This window comes from Melanostigma gelatinosum, assembly GCF_949748355.1.
Source record: "Melanostigma gelatinosum genome assembly, chromosome: 21".
NCBI lineage: Eukaryota > Metazoa > Chordata > Actinopteri > Perciformes > Zoarcidae > Melanostigma > Melanostigma gelatinosum.
The window spans coordinates 7,661,995-7,686,188 of NC_136654.1; the positions used below are offsets into that span (position 1 = coordinate 7,661,995).

Genomic DNA, 24,194 nt, shown 5'->3' on the forward strand with positions numbered 1-24,194 from the left:
ATTTTTCTGAAATAGCTTTTGAAACGTGATGCTTTATTATAGATTAAACTACCAAACCATTTAAAATTACCTCCATCTTGCCCATCAACAACATTAAAATACTTATTACACATGAATGTGTCTGTAATAATAAACCAATATTATAATACTATAACACTCACATGAGTCATTCTACTGTCTAATGAGAGTTTTTGATTCCTTAAGTGCATTTTGTTGATAATACTTACAGTGGTATTGCTACTTTTACTCAAGTACATATTCAAAATATTTCCTCCACAACTGTTAAATGTTTTTACTTTGATTTCCCCACTGAACACATCCTAACTGAAGACTACTGACAGCTCACCAGTCAATGACAAACATCTTTCTGTCACATGGTATCCTACTAATAATATGGTCCTAGCTGTTTGTCTACGGTAGCTGCCTGTAATACAGATAACTGTTGATTTTAATCATGTTGATGTTCCGCTGGACCTGGTTTGGCCACACGTGGGCGTCGTTGATCACTTCGGAAGCGTCGAAGAAGAGCACTTCCGTTTTCCTTTCGGCTCCCACCCCGCTCCGCCATCATGAAGTCCTGAACAAAAACGGATGAGACTCGAGCAAAATGGGGATAACACGAACCGGGGACGAAATCCGCAGACCACACCAACGTAATGACAGCACGGAGCGGAGAACATTGCGGACCCGTGGAGATTAATGAATCGGTGTCCCATTGAAAACGTTCCGGGCGGCTCCTGGCGTCACGTTATTTAGTTAGCGGCGCTGCTAACAGCAGCCACAGCTAGCCTCTGATTTTCTCTCTGAAGGCAGCTCTTGATACCTAGCCGGCTGGCTAGTTTAGCTGGCAGGCGTCAGTCAGCTTAGCTGTCACTTTAATTGACTGGCACGCTACTCGTGTCAAGTCGTGCACACCTGCCAGCTGTCCAATAAACTGGGAGCGATCAGGATGGAGAGGACTTTGAGTAAAAGCACCGACGGGCACAATGTGGTTTGTTCGTGCTGAGTAGACGCCAGTGCCGAGGAAAGGGGAGGGAGACCATTATTTTTCCAGCCAGGCCAGACAGCTAGCTCTCGAGCTAGCTGGATCCCAGAAGCCACGGTAAGACATGTTATAAATCATTCAGCACTCACTGCTAAAGCAGCCGCATGGGCCTCTTCATCCCTCTTTGCAGGGGAACAATACCAAGCACAATTAACACCCTGATGTTCAGATCCCGGAGAGACGTTGACATTGACATGTAGGCTTGTTATTGGCCTGCAGCCTGAACACCCCAGCCATCCTTGAGTTGTTGTTGTCTACAGTTGAATGCATGGCATGCATTTCTTCTTCGGGGAGCTAGAGCAAAGACAGCCTAATTGACCAGCCAAGTGCAAAAGCCATCTCAGCTTCCCCAGCTGAGATGTGCACTGATGGCAAAGCTCCCATGGAGACAATTACACCAACCAATGATAATACACATTTTGTTTTCAGGAATATGCGAGATAATCTTCACTGGAATCACACAATTCTTTTGTGTGTGTGTGTGATCAGTATGGGTTCTTTAACGATAGATTGAGAGCTTGCTTTAGGCTTTTGGTTGCAAGATTGAAAGAACTTCTCATTTTGAAAGGGAACAATGTGCTTCCTCTTTGACAGCAGCAAAATGGCCCTGAAAGAGACATGTCATCTGGTGCTTGTTCGTTTTGTGGATACTGAAACAAAGGCCCAGTTGTTCAGTTACCGACCACTTAAAATATATGGAGCATGTGTGACATTTGAACTCTTTGGCAAGAACCTAATGTCCCATGATGTATCCTCTGTGCCAGGCTGATAACTTGACAGACGGTGCATCACACATTTTGTCTGACCTGTAGCCACAGAAGCATACAAGTCAGAGTTTAAGTTAATATTTAAAAAATATGTGGTTTCATGTAGACCTTCAGTAGGAGCCTACATCGAGTAATATATGGATAATTTTGATCCTGTGGTTCGTTATTATGTCGACTGCAAAATAAATGAAAGATGTTGAAAGATTTAGAAACAAAATACTGTAAAAATAGAAATTGGGACGTATGTGTCGGCTTATTTATTCCTCAGTGCCTTATCCCGTTATGAACCACTCGTTTGGCTACATTTCTATAGGCGGTCAGGAAACCTCTGATGACCGTTTCAGAGAGATATCAAACACTGCAGTGGTGGCACTTAAACAAAAGTAGAACCTGATAGACAAATCGTAGACCTGCTAAGCTGGTTGGCGGTTTGCTTTTGTCTTGTGAAACTCGTCCTGCTGTCGTCTGCTGCCTCTCAGAGAGATGTCTCTTTGTACCAGAGCGAGAGCGACGCATCGACCAGGCTGTAAGATGCTCTGCTCGCTATGTGTATCGATCACAGTCACGCATCAAGATCGGTGTTTATTATTTTGAAGAACAGAAACTATTGGCAGAGAGAGGATTGTTTCGTTGAACCATGAACACGTGAATCATTTTGTGATGTTTGACTCTTTATTTCATCAGGAAGATTGAATAATTATTTCAGAAAATAAACGCTGCAGAAGACATTTTGATTGCTAAAAAAACATAATGCGATGCTAAAACATTTATATAGGACTTACAGACGCTTAAAGCGGCATATACAGTATCTGGTGAAATGATGGTAATTAACTATTTATGAATGTTGCAATGTAAGTGTCAAAAAACACGATACAGCAACGTTCCGTATTAGAGAGACAGATGGAGGATGATGATGATGATGGGCGGGTGGGTGGGTGGGTGATCATTTGAAGCTGACGAACACTTTGATATTTTCCATCCATATGAGCCAACACAGATGTGCATTTGTGTGTACTTACACAGTTAAAGTCCAGATGTTGACACACATTTTACACGCAACCAACAAGCTGGATAAAAAACTAATGCTTAAGGTACACCAAAACACACATGCACATTACATAAGTATCAACATCGGTGCAGTTTAAAAAAGTTCTAACGTGCTGAGAGAAGTCGGTGACCGTATTTCCCAGGCGGCCGGTGTTTGTAATCCTTCGAAAGAGCAGACGCTCACCCGGTGTGTGTCTTCCTCGCTCACCAGGAGCTGGCCATGCCTGCGATTGTGCGGGCCGGGAGCCTGAAGGACCCGGAGGTGGCTGAGCTGTTCTACAGGGAGGACCCTGAGAAGCTCTTCACGGACCTGAGGGAGATCGGCCACGGGAGCTTCGGAGCAGTCTACTTCGTAAGTGACTGTTTCTTTTGCACCAATGGTGTCCTCTTTAGAGGTGTGATGAATTGTGTGTCTTTCATCTCAGGCAGCTGGCCTGAATTTTACTTGAGTATTTTAGGAAAGGAGATTTATTGACTATAAACAGGTCTTTTCAGTATAGTTAGGTTTGGTTAAAATCCACAACCCTTTGCTGAATATAAATTTGGGCGTCTAATTATTAAGCAACTGCTCTTGAATTGTAGGCTACGGACAAAATGAGATATAGCTCTTTAGTCGTAGCAGCTTAAGCTATATCGCTGCTACACGTGATCGCGCGACTCAAAAACTCTTCCACTGAGCTTAAAATAAAGAAATGCAGCATAGATAACTTAAGCTGTTTTTCCCCATCATTGAGGTGTAATCACTGTAATCTAACCTGGGTCAAAGTGGTGAACTCATTTGTTGTCTGTCTGTCCCTCACCTTTCCACATTAGGCCCATGACATCCGCACCAATGAGGTGGTGGCCATCAAGAAGATGTCCTATGGTGGCAAGCAGTCCAGCGAGGTAAGACCTGGGAAACGCTCTCATCCGTCGTCTTATGGCCGATGTGAGATCGGTTTACAAGTCCGGTTCGCTCATCGACGTTTGTGGCTCTGTTGGTGTTCCAGAAATGGCAGGATATCATCAAGGAAGTGAAGTTCCTCCAGAAACTGCGCCACCCCAACACTGTCGAGTACCACGGCTGCTACCTGAGGGAGCACACAGCATGGGTGAGTGTGTGTGTGTGTGTGTGTGTGTGTGTGTGTGTTTCAAATACTAACCATAAATTGATTGAATGGTGCTCCTCCAAAGGTACGTTTTTTTTCTCTCACCTCTTTCTCATTCACTCCTCTCCGTGAGGAAGTCAACAACAAAGCCTAACATTGTTTTTAACTAAAATAAACAACAACAAATGACGCAAATGTGGCACATTAAGCTTTTTTACATCCGATTCAGCCTCTAGAGCAGGGGTCTCAAACTCAATTTGGCTCGGGGCCGCTGCTGGTATCGTCATCTCATAGGAGGGCCACTTCAACGTTCAAGTACTACATGAAGCTCAATATTTTGGAACACCAACATATTTTCACCATACTTAACAAAAAAATGCACCCAACAGTTTCTCTACATTTTTAGATTAGTTTTTACAGTGCAAATACTTTTTTCCTTTTGCCCCATTTTTTATAACTGATTGAAACTTTGTACTTGAACCAACAATTGCAATCCCTGAATACACTTGTACTTTATTCTATTTCTTGCCAGACATCTGGCAGCGCTTCTGCTCACACAGCTGAGCCACATTTGCCCTGATCGAGGTCGCAGTAGAAACCCTGAGTACAGCTTCAAGATGGGCATCACTAAGCCTGGACCTGTACTTGCATTTATTAAAGTTCATAGTCGAGAAAAGTTTCTCACACAGAGATGTGCTTCCGAAAAGGCACATTACCCGACTGAACACTTTTGTCAGCTCAGGGAAGGATGGAGGTAATTCTCATTAATTGTCCAGTCATGTCTGCTTTTCCCTGAGCCTCTCTGAATTTAGCTTTCACATCACTGTTGCACTGCAAGTCAATAAGTTCCATTTGCAACACACTTGGGACACTCTCCACATCAGCTGAGAAGGGGTCTGCAAACAGCTGGAAAGTGTCACGGCGTGCCTTGAAGTCAGCAAAACGCTGATCAAACTCCTGCAGTAGGTTTTCAACAGCACAGGCATATCCATCACCACTGAATGCTGTGCCCTCATCCACGAGAGAGCTGCATGTTGTGAAATGGCTGAGATTTTTTGCAGAAAGCTGAGTTTTCCACAATTTCAGTTTAGTGGAGAAGGCTTTCACGTTTTCATAGACTGCTGTGACCAGCTGACCAGGGCCCTGGAGCTTCAGGTTAAGGATGTTCAGCTCCACTAGGAATGCAAGGTCCACAACCCATCTTGGATCATCAAGTTCAGAAACATCCATTCTGCCATCCTCCATGAATGTCTTCACTTCTGCTCTTAACTCAAAAAATCTCTTCAGGACATTCCCCCTGCTGAGCCAGCGCACCTCAGTGAAGTACATCACCATAAGTTGACTCAAGTTCTTCTAAAAAGGCCCTGAACTGGCGGTGCTGTAAATGCCTGGACCTGATGTAATTGATACATTTCAGGACAACAGACATGACATGTTCATATTTCAAGCATTTGCTGCACAGTGCCTGTTGGTGTATAATGCAGTGCAGAACAACTGCTGGATCTGCATTTTCCTCCTCTAACTTTCTTTGTACCAGCGCTACCAGTCCGTTTTTTTTGCCCGTCATTGACGGGGCTCCATCAGTGGTAATGCCCACCAGTCTGTTCCACGGTAAACCAGCGAGCTCAATCGCGGCGCACAGCTCCTGAAAAATATCCTTGGCTGTGGTGCGGCCGTGCATTGGACACAAATGCACAAATTCCATCTATCTTGAAACTGTCTGTGTTCATCATCCACTTTTCTTTTCGGTTTGGAAGGAGACATATTTCTTGTTCACAGCTGATGAAGCCCCGCGTAACCTGTTCTCTTCTTATCCAAAACTGACCGTGCGCGGTCACCTTTGACCCTTGCCATTATTTTGCGTCAAAGAAAATAAGTTTTTTAATAGAATTTCGTTTTTATTTAAATTGTATATTAAGGAGTAGTTTAAATGAATATTAAAAATATATATATTTGGCGGGCCGGATATATGATATTTTTGGCATCATGTCGCGGGCCGTAGGGAGGGGGGAGGGGGGCCGGAAATGGCCCGGGGGCCGGCAGTTTGAGACCGTTGCTCTAGAGCTTCTTTCCCACTGAAAACCCCTCCAACTAACATCTTGCTTTTGTCTTTGATGGAGAAGTTTACAATCGGCATTCATATTTGTAGGAAAAGGGTGTAAGAGATGTTTCAATCTCCATTTTTAAAGTGGACTTGAGAGCACTTTTCTGGGCTGTACAACAGCTCTTACACTATATGTAATGAACTGTCAGCTAAAAACTGCCTCCAGTCCAAACAGCACTTTTCCACTGGAGTCAAGTGTGAAACGGTCCTGAACATGAAGTGTGCTCCTCCCTAAAACGCTCTGTGTCTCTCCTAGCTGGTGATGGAGTACTGCCTGGGCTCAGCTTCTGACCTCTTAGAAGGTAAGTAGGAAATAATAAAGTGACAAATGAGTAATTAAGACATTAACACAAATTTAATTAAGATTACCACCAATGAGTTAATTATATTTCTGTCGTTCACATGAACCATACCTGATAGCCCTTAATGCCTCTCCTCTCCCAGTCCACAAGAAACCCCTCCAGGAAGTGGAAATAGCTGCCATAACCCATGGTGCATTGCAGGGATTGGTGTATCTTCACTCCCACAACATGATTCACAGGTAACTCCCCCGTTCCTTTTCTCACTTTCTGTGTCTATTCTGCTCTCCTCCCACACACTTCTTCTTACAGCTAATACTGGGGAGAAAAAGCACAAACTGTGCTGCCTGGCGCGTGGTCGTGCGCCTCAGAATTTTTGTAACATGGTGCGCACGTGACTGTCACAAATAGTTCCCTGATAAAAACACTATTTACACGTCAAGGGCTGATACAAAAAAGGCCAATTTGCTTTTAAATGCTTTAGAAACTGACGGTCTTGAGTCTTGAGTACATATTTTGCAGCCAAATCAAATAGTTTACAGGATATTCAACCTTTGTTTCCTTTTAATGCATTTAATACTTGACTTGTTTATTTACAGGGCTCGTACAAAGGCAACAAAGTAGTCCATGAATATGAGATATGACTTTACAGATAATTACAATCCCTCCTCGACATCGTGGAGGTTGATTTGAGGCTTTATGCCAGTTACACCTACAGTCTATGGGCATATCTCTGGGTTACACTCGTTGTCTTTTTGGTTCTTCGCAGTTCATTTTGTCTGTAGGCCCTCTGGCGTTTTGGAGAATAATGCGGCGCACAGAGTGTCCGTACATACGAGTATGAGCCGAGCTTCAGATGAGCTTATGCAGTGGTGTTTGTGCAGCAGCAATTTGTTGTCTCTCTCATGTGTCTCCATTTGTTTTGTCTTCCTCACGATTTTTTCCTAACCAGTCATTGTCTCTTATCTGATCATTTCTCTCTCTCTCAGGGACGTGAAGGCAGGAAACATCTTGCTAACCGAGCCGGGTCAGGTCAAACTGGGAGACTTTGGCTCCGCCTCCATCGTTGCCCCGGCTAACTCCTTCGTGGGAACACCGTACTGGTAATAGAACAGTTTCTCTTTCATAACAATTACACCGAATTATGATCCAGCAAAGCTTTCCCTGTGCTCACCTTTACTCTTGTTGTTATACATGAGGCAGCGCTGACCCTCGTGATACTCGTGTCTGTTCGTGTGGTGGAGACGTGCGAGCCCTGAGGTGCTGTGTTCTCTGTCGGTCCAGGATCAGAGAACAACAGAGGAACATGGCTAAATTGCTTTGTTGTGTCCTCCATGCAGGATGGCCCCTGAGGTGATTCTGGCCATGGACGAGGGTCAGTACGATGGGAAGGTGGATGTGTGGTCACTTGGCATCACCTGCATAGAGCTGGGTAAGAGACGGCCCTGAAATAGTTCACCAGTGGTTGTTTTTCTGTGTGCGTGTGTTCACAAAGCTGAAAGCATCCAACCCTTTTCTTATTCCTCTCTTCTTTTGTTTTTGTTCTTGCTCTTTATCTGCCACTCTGTCGCGCAATGTCGTGCTTTGTGACTCTGTAGCGGAAAGGAAGCCTCCTCTGTTCAACATGAATGCCATGAGTGCCTTATACCACATCGCCCAGAATGAGAGCCCCGTGTTGCAGTCGAACCACTGGTGAGAGTTGGAGAAGCTTCCTAAATGTCCTCTAGGACTTCTGTTGTTAATTTGTTATTCATTTTGTTATAAATGTTTCTTTACAAAATAGCTTTGAATGTTTGATTTTTAAAGATTGAATTTTATGGTTTTGCACACAGTCTACCGGGGGTTAAAAACCAAAGAATAAAAAAACAGACTAGAAATGAACTTGATGACAGTGGGACCATCTGAATTTATTGATCTGTTTTAGTGAGAACAACGTTTACCATCACAACAGGAGCGGTGCTTTTATAATGACAATTATATCATTTTCAGGTCGGATTATTTCCGAAATTTTGTGGACTCCTGTTTGCAGAAGATCGCCCAGGACAGACCGACGTCTGATGTGCTGCTGAAGGTACAAAGAGCTGTTTGATGTTGTACATGAAGGCAGGCGGAGGCGTGTGATCGTCTCTTTGTGAGAGATCGTCCTTATGATCGAGCAAAAGGAAATCTGAATAAGAACAGCTTTCAGCCAGAGGACCAATTGTGTTAAATTGAAGGAGTGAATATAATTAGTATGCTCCAATAAAAGATTGTGATGGACGAGAACAAAACAAAATCAATGTCGTGACTGTAATCTTCCCTTCCTAAAACTCCCCCAACTCTCATGTAGGTTAATCTTGACATATGGGGAACTTGATCTCAGACACTAATGATCCTGTGATTATTTTATTTTTATTCAAATCTCTTCACCCCTCTATCCGCCCAGCACCACTTCTTATGCAGAGAGCGTCCCGTGACAGCTGTGATGGACCTGATCGCCCGCACCAAGGACGCTGTCCGCGAGCTGGACAACCTTCAGTACCGGAAGATGAAGAAAATCCTCTTCCACGAGGCCCTCAATGGCCCCGCACCAGAAGGAGGCGAGGAGGAAGAGGTACGACTGGGACAGAGGAGGAGGAGGAGGAGGCTATTGGCTTTCAGCTCTTAATTCACTACGGATGTCCTGGTCAGGTTTCCCCCCGGGTCCCCGAACACTGGGAGTCTTATCCGACACTTGTATTTACCTAAATGTTGACTGAATGTGTGTCTGACACTTTGAAACAGCAGCTGTAGATGAAGCAAAAGCCTCGCACCGTAGAACCCGGCTGTCAGTGCTGCAACACCAGCAGACGAGCTTTACAAAACAGGAAGCAGTGTGATGAAAGGATCGCGTTTGTTCAGATTTATTTTAGCCCTTACCGATCCTTTCAAATATGCCCAGATCAGCACTGATATCCATCTAAACATGACAATGGATTGCTTTGAATGGCCTGATTTTTGTGAAAGGCAAACCAAAAGCATGACTCAAGAACTGTGGAGAAACTCTTGAAAAGACTATATTTCATTATCTAAGTTGGAAATCCCACTCCAAAAACATACAGCCGCCTTGAAGATGAACCTTCAAACTCTTTTATTTTCGAAGAGGAAGAAGCGTGTATCAGGGTCTGTAAGGGCAAGCGGCTGGTTCTAGCAGCCATCCTGCCTTTGTATTGTACTTCTCAGTATATATTGTGAATGTAGGGCCCCTTCCTCTCCATACAAAGGCCTTTGTTTCCATCAACATTTAATTCCAGTTGGTTGGAAAAGGAAATGAAGGAATTCTGAGAATGTGGGGCTGCACTCTTCTAGAGGGCCTGTGTCTTGTTAGCTTGTTTCATATTTTACTGTTTGTCTGCCAAGAAAGGATTTCATAGAATAATTTAACACATGTATGCTCTAAACTGCTCCATACACAACTACCACCCTATGTAGTAAATCCTGAAAGTGTTGTCTTTCCCCTAAAGCTCTTGACAAAACGTCCTCTTTCTTTCCCCCCCCCCCAGGATGTGGAGCAGTATATGCTGCGCACCGGCACGGTCAACAGCATGGAGAGCTCCCACTCTCTGCCGTCCATGTCGATCAGCGCCAGCTCCCAGAGCAGCTCGGTCAACAGCCTGGCAGACGGCTCTGACGACAGCGGGGAGATGGCCATGATGCAGGAGGGAGAGCACACCGTCACCTCCAACAGCTCCGTTCTGCACAAGCCGCTGGTCAGTCCAAATGTTTTACCGTCTGTGGGCGGGTGTGTTGAGTCCCGCCCGAGCCCCTCTGTGACACAGTCGGCACCATGTCCATCAGTTTTACACAGTGTCCTGAAAGAGAGAACAAACACGGAATCTTTTCCGAAGAAAAAGATATTGGAAGCATTTTCTTTTATGTTTTTGTCCCGTGGTTCACTTTTACTTTGTGTCTTGATGTCTTTCTCTTTACTTTGACTTCCTCAACTACTGGATTTGAACAAATGGTCTGACCAATTTCACACATGCACACTTGCATCACCTTCAGGAAATGGAAAGCAATAGCAGCACCAGTTTAGACACAGAAGCACTGAAGACATGACAGTGTTGCCAAAGGTTTGGTGAACCTGATTCAGAAGTTAATCTGTGATGACTGTTTCGTACGAGGATGAGAAAAGACTGATCCTCAAACCACCACGGACTTGTCTTTTATAACTCATTTCCCACTCATCTGATTTCTCCTTCGCTTGCTCTCCACCATGTAGAGCCATGACAACATCTACGATGATCCGTATCAGCCAGAGGTCGACCCACTACGAGAAGCTTCATCTGCTGGTGCTGGTGCTGGCGGAGGAGGGGGAGGCGGAGGAGGGGGAGGCGGAGGAGGGGGGAGGCGTCGTCGAGGCAGAGACCATTTTGCCACCATCAGGACAGCCTCGCTCGTCACCCGTCAGATCCAGGAACATGAGCAAGGCTCTGCCCTCAGAGAGCAGATGTCAGGGTAACGTGACGCATACACGCTGTATATTTCGATTAAAAACATGTTTCAAGTATATATTTTTTGTATAGCTCTTAATCATACAGTTTAAAAGGCCCTTACAGTCCCAACCTCAATGCCCCGTTTCTCCTCACAGGTACAAGCGAATGCGGCGGCAGCACCAGAAGCAGCTGATGGGCTTGGAGAACAAGCTGAAGGCAGAGATGGATGAGCACCAGCTGAGGCTGGACAAAGAGCTGGAGAATCAGAGGAACAGCTTCTCAATGGAGGGAGAAAAGCTCTCAAAGAAGCACCAGGTTATCCTTGAGAAGGAGGTGAGCTGGTGGAGGGTGAGTGAGTGATAATAAGATATCAGAGGCAGAGATGAATACGAGATGGGAAAAGCACACGGCTTGACATAACAACCAGAGAAACTAGAGGGGGGGAGATCTGTAATCTGTGACAAATACCTGTTTTACAGTGAATGTTCCAGTTTTTTGTTTAATCTTGTGCTTCTCCAAACCCTGATGTTAATGAGGTTATGTGTTGTTGTTGTGGTTGTTGTAGACAAAGGCAGTCCTGACTGAGGAGAAGAAGTTCCAGCAGCACATACTGGGCCAGCAGAAGAAGGAGTTGACGGGTCTGCTGGAGTCCCAGAAACGCCAGTATCGACAACGCAAAGAGCAGCTCAAAGAGGTGATTTTAATTCAATAAGAGGATCCACTACCCTGCAACTTAAAATGAACCCCGCATCGTACGGACAACATACAAACAGCACTGATCTTTCAGCCTACTCGGCTAATACTAGTCTTCTTTCTGTGCATTGACTTTCATTTGTTTCCGCTCCAGGAACTGAATGAGAACCAGTCGACGCCAAAGCGGGAGAAACAAGAGTGGTTGGTGCATCAGAAGGAGTGTCTGCAGCAGCTGCAGGCGGAGGAAGAGGCCGGTCTGCTGCGGCGGCAGAGGCAGTATTACGAGCTGCAATGTCGGCAGTACAAGAGGAAGATGCTGCTGGCACGCCACAACCTAGAGCAGGACCTGCTCCGAGAGGTACCGTTTTTAAATGATATTGCCCTGTCAACAGTTCAGTTCCCCTAAAACACATTTCCCTGCTTTAAGTCTTTGTTCTCTTTGAGGTGGACATATTCAGGCACAGTCTCAGAGAGAGACGGTGCATTTGATTATCAGGTAGCTCAATTATCCCCAGGTAGCACTTGGGTAGTCCCCAAGTGCTTGTGGACACATAAGCACTTTTAATACATAAAAATGTATTTAAATTATCTTCAAAATGAGATTTATAAGAAATATACTTAAAATATTCTCCTGTCCATCAATATGTGCAAAAAACGTTTCCTCTCAGAGTATTCCAGTATCCTTCCTGCCACCTTACCGTCTCCTTATCTCCTCTAGGAACTGAACAAGAAGCAGACTCTGAAGGACTTGGAGTGTGCGATGCTTCTTCGTCACCACGAGTCCACCCAGGAGCTGGAGTTCCGCCAGCTGGGTTTGGTGCAGCGCACGCGGGCCGACCTGATCCGCACGCAGCACCAGACGGAGCTCACCAACCAGATGGAGTACAACAAGAGGCGCGAGCAGGAGCTGCGTCAGAAACACGCCGTGGAGGTCCGCCAGCAGCCCAAGAGCCTCAAAGTGAGTGAGAGCACCCCGAGCCAGTGGTCCCCCGAGGAGGGAGAGGGACGGGCGACAGAGGGGCCGAGCGCCAGCTGGGACAGTGAGGCGGGGGTGGCGGCGGGAGCAGAGGGGGAGAGGGACGGCGAGTTAGAACAGGGGAGGGAGGTGTATGATGCTGAGGATGAGCTCGATGGAGTAGTATTGGAAGACAAGGACATTTATACAGGAGAGAAAGAGGAGGGCGCGAGGAAACATGAGCTGGATGAAGACAATGACACAAGGGGAAATGATGAGGAGGGGGAGTGGGAAGTCAGTGAAGAGGGGACAGAGGTGAGGGAAGTAGAAGGAGTGCAGTGGGAGTACGAGGATGATCACAGTAGAACTGCACACGGAGACACTGAGGAGGAGGAAGAAGAAGGCAGGGGCGTGGCTGATGGTTGTCCGTCAGAGTTCATCTCCTCCCTGTCCCCAGAAAAGAGACGAATGCGCGAGCGAGTGATCGATGAGCTGTCCGAGTTTTACTTCCCCAACGCTGCCGAGGAGCTGGAGCCCCTACCCACCTCCCCCCTGTCTCCCCCCGCTCAGACTTCCTTTCCTTCGCTCTTCTCTCACGCCATCTGCCTTCTCCTCTCCCTCTCCGCCGCTGCCCAGCCCTCCAACCTCACGTTTCTGCTACTCTCCATCTTCCTCCTCTCCCTCCGCCGCTCACGTCCTCTGCCCTCGGTGGCGTCGGTTCTCCTCTCCGCCGAGCTCGCCTTCTTGGCACTCTTCTTCTCGTACCTCTTCCTCCGTTCATGCTGCTCCCTGTCTCTCTCCACCTACCTGTCGCTCAGCCTCTGGGCCAGCGGCCTCTTCAGTTTAGGACTCTCCCTCAGCTTGGGGATTTATTACATCCCCATGATTTTGATTTCCGCCTCCTTCCTCAGCTCCCCCTCTCTTTTCCTCTCTCTGTACTTGGTGGTGGTGCTGATTGTCAGGCCGGCCCGTGGCTTCTTCCAGCATGCGCCGCGCAAAGTCAACCGCCTCTGCATGAGAGTTCTTTTCCGGCTGCCTCGACCCCTGTTCGCCATGTGCCAGTCAGTCTTGGGCGGGATGGCTGAGCGTAGCCTCTATGAGATGTTTCCCAAAGCAGGGCGCAACTGGGGTGGGCGCCAGTCCAAAATCCCAGTACCTCTAAAGAGCTTACCTTTAGAGTATCAGGCTCGCTGCACTAACACCTCTCCCTTGTCCAAGGGCCTTCTCTGGGTGAAGCGCTTCAGTAGACGCCCCCTCGGGGTCCTGGCAGACCTGGCTAACTCCATAGTGCTAAGACTTGCCGGACAGCTCCTCAAAAAGCTCCCGCTCAATGTCCGGATCAAGCTCCAAACTCTGGGCCTCTTGAAGGAGGAGATCCCGAGCAGGCTGCCGCAACTGCTTCCGAGGGAGGTGAGGGAGAGGAGACAGAGGGAGAGAGAGAGGGAGAGGGAGAGACAGAGGAGGGAAGAGAGGTTGTTCCGTGAGGAGGCGAGGTGGGAGTTTGGGTTGAGACGAACTTCCTCTGGAAGGTTTGTCAGGGGGAAGGCTCGACCGTGGAGATAGCAACAGTGTGAGGCAAATTCAAGGAAAGGGTGGAAAAAGTATGTGAGAGCGAGATCATGCTCTTTTTTTATCTATTGTTCAAGCATCCTTTGTGTGTCTCTTTGAGGTGGGCCCACGTGTCTCTCTTGTTGCATCACATTTCTTAAAGGTGCGATATGTTTTAGCCTGCACACATCCTGTACGCCCGTGTGCTCCGGCTCAAAGAGCTTTTGGCTGCTGCAGCTTATCCAAACATGCGTACTGTTGAACACGTTTGCAGCCCTGCAAACGTAAACATGCAGCTGAACCCACGGTTACTGTACCAAACCCAGTGAAGTTTTCATTATTGTGCTTTTTGTAAAAGTTCTTTTTTTTTTTTGATTTTATTATTTTGCTCTTAATTTGTAAGACGAATATTTTTTTATGGTGGTTTTTTACCAGTTTTGTGCAATCTTTTGTTTTTCTTTATAGTGGTCTGATTTTAAAGGTTGCAGTGTTATATCAGTGCTTAGAACAAATATTAGTGTCGCAGAGCTACATGGCTGTAATTTCACTCCCCAAATACTGTGGAAAGACAGTAAAAGCACATGACGCCACTAACATCACCCTGAACACTAGCCCTCAGTCGGTATAAAAGTGCAATAATCGGCTGGACAGAAACATCCGAGACCACTGTGGACAGATGGTATTATTTTGATGTGTAGTTCCTAGAAGTCCAAGTGGAAAGTCATAAGCAGAAGGTCCGAAGTTATAGGACTTACAATAATAATAATAATAATAAAGCCTATATAAAAACAATGAGCCTGCACAGCTCATTGTTTCATGTTAATGCATCATCATTATATACTTTATCTATCAAATTCTAGTTAGATATCCTGTTATTGTTGCCCTTTGTGCAATAATCTTGTTATGATTTACCATGTAAACATTTAGATATTTTTATCTTTAATAATCCTACAAGCAGTTGAGTTCCTAGTTACAACTGTTTGCACCAATTCCTCTTGTGATGTGACATATCCTACATTTATAGTAAGAAAGCAGGATATGCTTTGGAGTAGTGAAAGTATAATATAATAAAAAAAAACGATTTAATATTTCAGTGTAGCTTAATTTATATGAAGCCATACAGACAATCTTTTGAGACACGCAATCATTCTATAAGTCCAAAGATAAATGCAACTACTGAATGTGAAAGTGAAGATGGTTGAAAAGAAGAGATCTAGTAAAAGCAGACGGTTTCATTTTGCACTGCTCATAAAACCATTAAAAATATGTAATATTTAAATAATGCTCAGCAGAGCTTCCCAAATATCTTTTATGTTTGACCAGAACCAAAGATATTCAGGTTACGTTGCCATGTGACCGGGAGAATCAACAAATCCTCTGAATTGAGAAACTGAAACCAGAGAATACTTTTATAACAATATTAATCCGTCAATCGATTAATCACTTCAGCTCTACTTCGGTCCGACCAACTGGAAACTTGACAATAATTGTGCTGTTTAAAATAAACCAAAAAAAGATTTTGGTTTATTTCAATCTCAAACACCAAAAAGCTCTGATTTGTACATTTAATGGAGTGAAGTCTAAATGAAAATAGAAAATGTTCTATTGAAACATGCAGATCTGAGAGCGTTAGAATCTATAAACGTTCATATTTGCAAAGGAAAGCTGGTTCATAGAAGTAAAATGCATTCGAGCCTATAAATGCTAAAACTGTGCTGGAAGACGGTGCCCTGCACTGTATTCCACAGAAGGACAACATTTGAGCCATTTACATGGAGGAATATTGCTGAGTAGGAAAAGTCAATCTCAACTGTATTTGACCCGGAGGGGGGGGGGGGGGGCTAATCTTTCAGAAAGGCATTTCACAACAGACGTTGTTTTCGTTGAATGTAATTTATTTGCCATTGATTTACATTTGTGTTCCAGTTATTCCCTGTTCCTTTGTGTATGTTTACATGTTTGTATTCTGTTTTGTCGTGACACCATTTCCACAGAGTTATATCACCTTAAGTTTGTTTTGTTTTAATATATTTTATGTGTGCAGTATCTATTGGACTCGTACTGCATCCTGTTTGGCAGCCATTTTGTTGTCCCTTTGCATGAGTGTTGGCGGACTGTAAGGCCGTGTGCTCGCACGCGTACTACTTTCTTTTGTCATACTTTCAGATTATTTTTTTCTTCACACAAAAAATAAATTGTTTTGTGTGAAAATCATTGTCTTGTTTGTTTTTTTATGATTTTGTTTCCATTATTACCACGTTGTCTTCATTTGTTTTCCTTTTCCCCGAATTTATCGACATTATTGTGTTGAAAGATCCTTTATCATTTTGTCCATCACTCCTTCTGCATCATCACACGGTTTATCGCCTCGTAAAATCATAAAACGGCTTCTGTGACGGTACGGTTTTAAATCTAATGTAAGGTTGAAATATTATTTATTTATGTATGTTATATTATGTTAACTTGTGAGTATATAATCATTCAAAGGGCTCACAAGTAGGCTGTGTATTGGAAGCCATGACTCGTGTGTCAAATCACAGCTTTAATTCATTTATTCTTTCTTAAATATTACTGTTTTTTTGTTTTAAGCGTTCAGTCAAAACGTTCAAACCTGAGTCATCACGCGGAGGAGTCTGAATACGTTAAAATAAGTTCTAATTATTCATTTGTGATGATCATAACTTGCGCACACAAAAAACATTATTTAAACTTTGTTTTAAGAAAAAGTAGCTTTGGTGTTTTTTCTCATTTGATGTCGACACAGAATAATCACATTTCTGTTAAAGCGACAATTTGCAATCTAATGCACTTATGCAGGTCTGCTCATGTTTCAGTGCTGAAGTTATTAATGTTAGTTTTTTACATCTGAAATGTTTGGTTTAAACAGCAACTAACTAATTACTTACCTTTTAAGAGTTGAACCAAATTCTCAACACTTTCATACATACACACAATAATCAGGAATATATTACTGAATACTGACAAGTGGGCAACCAATAAGAATTGAATCACAGTATGAATAAAACTCTTATAAAGTGTACACGGTATACTACTCCACAACAGAAAGTACTTCAATTCAATATAACTAAGTGGCAACATGTAAAAACAGAACGATAAGCATTACCTTTGTGACGCATTTAATTTGTCCGACCGCCATAAAACAATGACATCACTGAATGTCGTTTTGGCCGTGACGAGGTATTAAGTTGTGAATACTAATGGTTTCAGCATTTTGCGATCAAAATTCAGAACAAGTCGTTATACTCAAAACATTCCCCTGATTTTCTTCTTGACGACCGTCTCCATGTTCATTTGTAAAACCACAGGAGCTCTTTAGCCCAGCTGCTTCCTTCTCTCCTCTCTCTCTCCTCCAGTCCAAAGAGCTGCAGATTAAGCGTCAGTTCCAGGACACCTGTAAGATCCAGACCCGGCAGTACAAGGCACTGCGCAACCACCTGCTGGAGAACACGCCCAAGTCGGACCACAAGGCCGTGCTGAAGCGTCTGAAGGACGAGCAGACTCGTAAGCTGGCCATCCTGGCCGAGCAGTATGACCACTCCATCAATGATATGCTGTCCACGCAGGCTGTGAGTAAGGCAAGGAGACGTCGTTCATGTCACACTCGCACCACACCGTCGATGCTGTGCCTGGCCCGCTGGGGGGGCGTCCTGTCCGTCCTGCCTGCCATCCTGCCCGCCAACAAGCCGCCTCCTGGTACCTCATAAAAAAGTTTGAGCCTTTTACATATTACACTTGAAATCAGGTGTGAGCTGAGATATTGGGGGACTTGTTGCTGAAGCAAAGGAATGTAAGTCTCATCTGGAAAAAGCGCTTAAAGTATCAAGTTGGTATAAGTACTAGATGCAGAAAAATGCCCACTGTTACAGGAATAAATTAAGAATTGTAGAAATATCATTTGAGAAGCTGGAACCATACCACCGATGCTTGGGAGGGTTCTGCTTCTTAAATAGTCAAATATAAGGTTCGACCCCGCTCCACTAAACTCTTCACATGCTTCCCTCTAAGCCTGGGACTCATACACACACAGATCCCAAGCTTTTAAATGAATGAAACACAGCAGGAAGAGGATGGAAACGTCACTAAATGTCTCGTTCCCGTCAATGATGTAACGGCTTGTGCCTCTTTAATTTACCTCTCATGGCAGCGTGCCCTGTAAGCTCAGTAAGCCAAATCCCTGCTGCCCTTGTCTGTCCGCACATCTTCTCCTGCTGTGGTTCGAGTCTCATTGGGAAGCTTTCTCTCTCACTGATTAAACTCTAACCTGAGCTCAGAAAAACGACACACTTTTTTTTGAATGGAGAAAATCTTTCAAATCAAGATTTGATCTGTTTGCTGGAGCCAGGCATCACACGCACAGGTCAAAGTAGTTCAAAAAGAGTCAATCTAAAGCTTCATATCCTGTTCACGAAGCCACCTGCAGTGTTTCTGCCAGATACATTTTAGATTGTCAGTAGAACATGCACTGAAGTGTATTAATATTACTTAATGACAATATATCATTTTAGTTTCACTTTCTCCCGTTGAACACATACAGGCCCAGACGGATAACACTTGAGTTACCCCGACAAAACATTAACCAAACAACACATTGGATCCTCTCTCTCTCTTTTCCTTACGTTCTTTAAACTCTCTCAACTGTTCCTCAACACTGACGCACAATGTGTCGCCCATACAATCATGCCAAATGCATTTTTCATGGCACTCCCTCATTTTCTTTTCCTTCTGTCTTGTAGCTGAGATTGGACGAGACCCAGGAAGCGGAGTACAAAGTGCTGCGGATGCAGCTGCAGCAGGAGCTGGAGCTGCTTAACGCCTACCAGAGCAAGATCAAGATCCACACCGACACGCAGCACGACAGAGAGGTCAAGGACCTGGAACAGAGGGTGTCCATCCGTCGCGCCCTGCTGGAGCAGAGGGTGAGAGTCTTTGGCAATCACTTCTATGAAAGCAAAGCTCCTTAAAATGTAGTGAACAGAGAAGCAGAGAAGATTGTAGAGTGAAGGGTAACTGCTGTTTTTAGCTATGACATTGTTAGCTTCTTAAAAATCCAGGTAGGACTTGTTGTCATATGATGAAACTTCTACGATTAACTTGTTCTTCAACAAAAACAGCTTTAATGAACTTTCCATCTCTTCGTATGTCTTCATTTAAACGAGATCCCAAAGAGTTTCACGTTTGCAAACGCAAAATCTTGAATCTTTTGATTTGGAAAATATTTGAACACCTTTTATTAATGCTACAATTTAAAGAAAGAGGACATTGTGTTTTCACGCGTTTTCTCCTGTTTTTTTTTTTTTCTCACCCCAGATCGAGGAAGAGATGCTGTCCCTGCAGAACGAGCGCTCAGAGCGCATCCGCACCCTCCTGGAGCGGCAGGCCAGCGAGATTGAGTCCTTTGACTCGGAGAGCTTGCGTCTGGGCTTCAGCAACATGGCACTGACGGGCATCCCCAGCGAGGCCTACCCCATGCAGGGCTACTCAAACATCCCGCCCCCCAGCCGCTCTGCCGGCCACTGGAGCCACGGCATGTACCCGCAGAACATGCCGCCGCCGCCGCCACCGCCGCAGCACTCCCGCCGCAGCCACAACAGCAGCAGCAGCAGCGGCATCAGTAGCAGCAGCGGAGCAGGGGACCGCAGGAGCGAGTCCTCCGCCTCCTCCTCCCACCCCCTGGGAATGGTCCTGGGGCTGGGGCGGGACGGGAGGGAGGCGCACCACTCGTCCCGCTCCTCCGCCTCCTCTTCCTCCTCCTCCTCCTCCTCTTCGTCCCACCACCAGCGCCACCACCTGCCCCAGCACTACCACCACCAGAGCACGCCGCAGCTCTACCGCGAGCGGGAGCGGGATCGAGAGAGGGAGCGTGAGAAGGAGAGGGAGCGGGAGTGGGCTGGAGTGCGAGGCTCCGGCGGCGACCTGGCCCACCCGCACCCCCTGCCCTTCTCCCATCACCTGCCCTCACGCTCCTCCTCTCAGTCCCTGGCCATGCTACCTCCACCGCCGCCCGCCCCTCCCTCCATCTCCGGCCCGTCCTCCTCTTCCTCTTCCTCCTCCTCCTCGCAAGGGGGGATCTACTCCGGCGGCGGGCTGGGTGTGCGCGGTGCCCCCGGCTTGATGGCCCTGAGGAACAGCCCCCAGCCTCTGAGGAGGACGGCGTCCGGCGGAGGGCCCGGAGGAGCCGGGGGCAGCGACGGCGTCCTGAGCCGGAGCACCTCAGTCACTTCTCACATCTCTAACGGCTCCCACCTCTCCTACTCTTAGACGGCAGGGTGGTAGCAAGAAGGGGGGGGGGGGGGGGAGTGATTTAGGAAGGTAGCTATCCCAGGTTGCATCTCAATACTCTCAGCTTGCCACCATCAGAGGCGAAGAGAGGACAAACTGACATTGTTGAGCTGCAGCCTGCTCCTTTAGACTCAGGGTGGGTAGAGAGGCTTTCTCCCATTCTCACAGGTACAAAAGAGGGAGGGAGGAATGTAAACACCTGTAATACCACTGGATTAAGGTGACATTAGATTAACAGAAAAATGAAAAAAAAAGAGGTTTGTGTTTAATGTTTTTATCTTTGTTACTACCTGTATCAGAGTGAGACAGGATGTGTGAGAGGAGGGGTATTTTGCCCTTTTTAGTTTTTTCTCCCAGAGCTGCAGAGAGAGGGAACGGCAGCCATGTCTTCTTCTATGATGTTCTATGCTGGAATGGAGAAAGAGAGAGGACAGGGGGAGGAAATAAAGGTGTTCTTTTGCATTGTGTATGTACTTGTACGTAGTCTGTAGTGTCCAGATAAATCTAGCAAGCACTTGTAACTGCAGCTCCAGAAGGAAAAAGGGGGAGAATCACAAAAGATGGGTGACTTTAGTCTCCAGCCTGGTGGGGGATTTGAAAACACTTTTATTGATTTACAACTGTTGATGTTTTGTTGATTTTTTTTGTATTAAGTGTATTTTAAAAAAAAAACACAAAAACAAGTTTCTTGGAATGTCACCAATGCCTTTAAGGCAGGGGTCTCAAACTCCCGGCCCGCGCGCCGAATTCGGCCCGCCACGTCATTTTATGTGGCCCGCGAATCCGCCAGCAAACAAAAAAAAGTTTAAAATAAAATCTTTTTTTTTTCCTTTTTTTTAAAAGTTAGACTAATAACAATACAAAATATCCCCATAGTCGAAATTATGAGATAGAAAGTCGAAGTTATTCGATAGAAAGTCATAACTACGATAGAAAGTCATAATTCTGAGATAGAAAGTCAAAATTATGAGATACTTAAACAGTCATAGAAGCAGCTCTTTGGCTTACTGTACATTTAACATGGAAATGTATTGTGAGCACATTGAAGACTACTTTAAACTGTGAATGCAGAGAGTTATTTAACAATATGTTACGAGTAGTTTCATTTACAACCGGCCCTTTGCGGGCGACCATGATGCTGATGTGGCCCGGAGTGAAAATGAGTTAGAGACCCCTGCTTTAAGGGGTTCTTAAAGGGATGCCGTGCCATCAAAATTTTTATTTGATGACTGCGAGATGATTTAAAAACAGAATGTTTGTAAAGGCAATAGACTCTGTTCTAAAGATGCAGCGGGGATGAGGAGAAACATTTGTGTGGACATGTAAAAATACAAAAAAAAAGAAGCTTTCTGGCATCCATGACATATTGAATATCTAAACAACATAGGTGTCGATGGGAGTCACCCCCATGCATGAGATAGATGTACAAAAAAACCCATTTGTAAACATGACCAAACGACATTTGAAACGTACCGTACCTGTCCATGTTTCACTGGCATTGAAGATCACTTGTCCCACATTTTTGATCTTTGCTGTACATATTTATGGGAATAGTAAAAACAAAAAGGAGTCATTGGTTTTGTAGAGTAACAAAGATACTGATAGTAATTTTGATATATTCAAATGAGTATTGAATTCAAGATTTAGAGCGACAACTCCAACTGCATTTTCTATAGGTGTCAATATTACCATAACTAATCCTGGTGTAATCGTTGTTGTGATCATGTTCACATTTTTCTCGCGAAGAAGAAAAGGGCCCACTTTTGACTGTATAAAAAATAGATGATAAACTGTTGTCAGGTATGGTGTGTATTCAAGGTATTAATTATTATTAATAAGGGATTATTGATAATTGTTAATGATTCATGTGTGTGTGTCAAGCGGTAAACTAGTTATGTTGCCACTTTTTTTTAGACAAAACAATTGCATTTTAAAAGACACTCCGACAGCAGCAACATCCGACCATTCACGTGAACTCTGACCTCCTCTGGACTCTCACAGGAAACAATAGAAGATTTTACAATTGGGCACTGGAATGTAAATGTGAATGCTGGTTTTCCTTTTATTTATTTATTTGTTTGTAGTGTGTGAATAAGTTTCCACACAGAAGCTGTCCAAGGAAGGCATGGACAAAAAGAAACGGAAGAAACAGCTGCTCACTCCTAGTTGATAATCCTACTGCTGAAGGGTGCAGCGTGCAACTGGTGTGTGAAGAAGAAGAAGAGGGGAGAGGACGGGCGTCGACTGAGCTGCTGTGAACGTGCACCCTCTTGTGCCGGCACAGCTGCAGTGACCGCATCAGCCCGTCCTCACAGATAAAGACACCGGTCAGTGTTTTTTTTGTTGCACGTGGTGCTTCTGTTGGTTCATTTACGTGAAGGAGATCAGAAACAACTGGAAATGTTTTGTTGGTGTTTTTTTAATTATTATTTTGTTTTAATTGAAGAAGAAAAAAAAGTGAAAAAAGATAATCACCCTGCTGTTTGTACGACTCAGAAACACCAGCTCAAGACAATTCCCTGTATAACCTACTACTTTATGCTCGGTTGGAATCTCAGTGCATGCATAAACTCCTTATATAAACTAAGACTGGCGGGTTTCGGGGCGGCCTTTGTGTTGGGGAAATCGGTGTGGTAGTGTTTTTAGTGTCAGAGGTCGTAGCGAGAGCAGGGAGTCTCAGTTCCTGCATCATGCCTGGATGAAAGATGAAGACAAAGAAGCAACACAGGCTCATCTGTGTTTTGCAGAGTTTTCAGGGGGGCGGGGGGGGGGTTTGAAATCCTTATTAAATATTCCAAATCAAGCCATTCCAAGGCTGAGGAGGAGAAGAAGGAAGGGCCTTAACACATGTATTGGAAAAGAAATAGGGTGCTTTAAAAAGTAATTTTAAAAAAACAAGATAATAAATTGATATTAACACATTACCTTGTCTTTATTTGATGTACTTTACGCACATGGCATTATTATGACGATGTTTATTAGAGTCAGTTAATCTATAAGTCAATTGTCAGAAAATAATCAGATAATTAGATAATTCATTAAATTACTTTTTTAAATAAAAATGCGATCAAATTTCTCCTCCAGTTTCTCAAATGTGAATATTTGCTGGGATTGTTTATTATTATTGTCGTCTATTATATTACATTTATATATATTCTGGTTTTTGAGGGAATTTTTGAAATTATGAGGGACACTGTTTTTTTACTATTTTCTAAAATGTTATGGACCAAATAATTAATAGAGAAAATAATCTAAAGATTTATGGACAGCAAAAATAATCACTTGTTTCATTGTCGTATAATTATCGATCAATCTTGGTCCATGAAATATCAGAAATTAGTAAAAACAAAATCCCATCTATGTTGCAAAGCCCATGTTGACATTAAAATGTGTGATTTCGTTTGACTAGCAGTCAAAATCCTAAATATATTACAGAATACAATAATATATATTTAAAATCATTAAAAAATAATTTATATTCACATTTAAGAAGCTGAAACCAGTAAATTTGGGTGATTTAAATGATCATTTTTTGTCTTTTGACAATGGATTCATCGAGTAATCGGTTAGTTTATTATTATTATATTATTATTATTATTATAGAGTGTTACTACTTTGAGATATATACAGCGGGTAAAATAAGTATTGAACACGTCACCATTTTTCTCAGTAAATCTATTTCTAACGGTGCTATTGACATGAAATGTTCACCAGATGTCGGTAACAACCCAAGTAATCCATACATACAAAGAAAAAAAATAGAGAATTTCTTTGGCTGTGTGTTTGGGATCAATGTCGTGCTGAAATGTCCACCCTCGTTTCATCTTCATCATCCTGATTTTTCTCAAGAATGTCTCGGAAATTTTTTCCATTCATCTTTCCTTCAATTATATG

At 44.3% G+C, this 24,194-nt stretch overlaps 1 protein-coding gene across 2 annotated transcripts; it reads left to right on the forward strand.

Annotated features, from left to right (window-relative positions):
- Positions 1-577: 577 nt before the first annotated feature.
- Positions 578-20,279, forward strand: taok2b (TAO kinase 2b; the record flags this gene model as incomplete). 2 transcript variants are annotated; one of them, XM_079293216.1, is made up of 20 exons in its annotated part: positions 578-1,102; positions 3,071-3,211; positions 3,673-3,744; positions 3,849-3,950; positions 6,308-6,353; positions 6,496-6,592; positions 7,340-7,453; positions 7,691-7,782; positions 7,949-8,042; positions 8,340-8,421; positions 8,776-8,943; positions 9,872-10,078; positions 10,591-10,826; positions 10,960-11,137; positions 11,370-11,498; positions 11,652-11,855; positions 12,216-12,455; positions 17,375-17,587; positions 18,755-18,937; positions 19,329-20,279. In XM_079293216.1, exons 2-20 carry the CDS (start codon positions 3,080-3,082, stop codon positions 20,277-20,279), a joined length of 3,540 nt encoding a protein of 1,179 aa, XP_079149342.1. In that variant the 5' UTR covers positions 578-1,102; positions 3,071-3,079. The 2 variants fall into 2 exon arrangements, with proteins under 2 accessions (XP_079149342.1, XP_079149341.1); XM_079293215.1 differs by lacking the exons at positions 17,375-17,587; positions 18,755-18,937; positions 19,329-20,279 and having other exon boundaries at positions 12,216-16,177.
- Between the last annotated feature and the right edge of the window lie 3,915 nt (positions 20,280-24,194).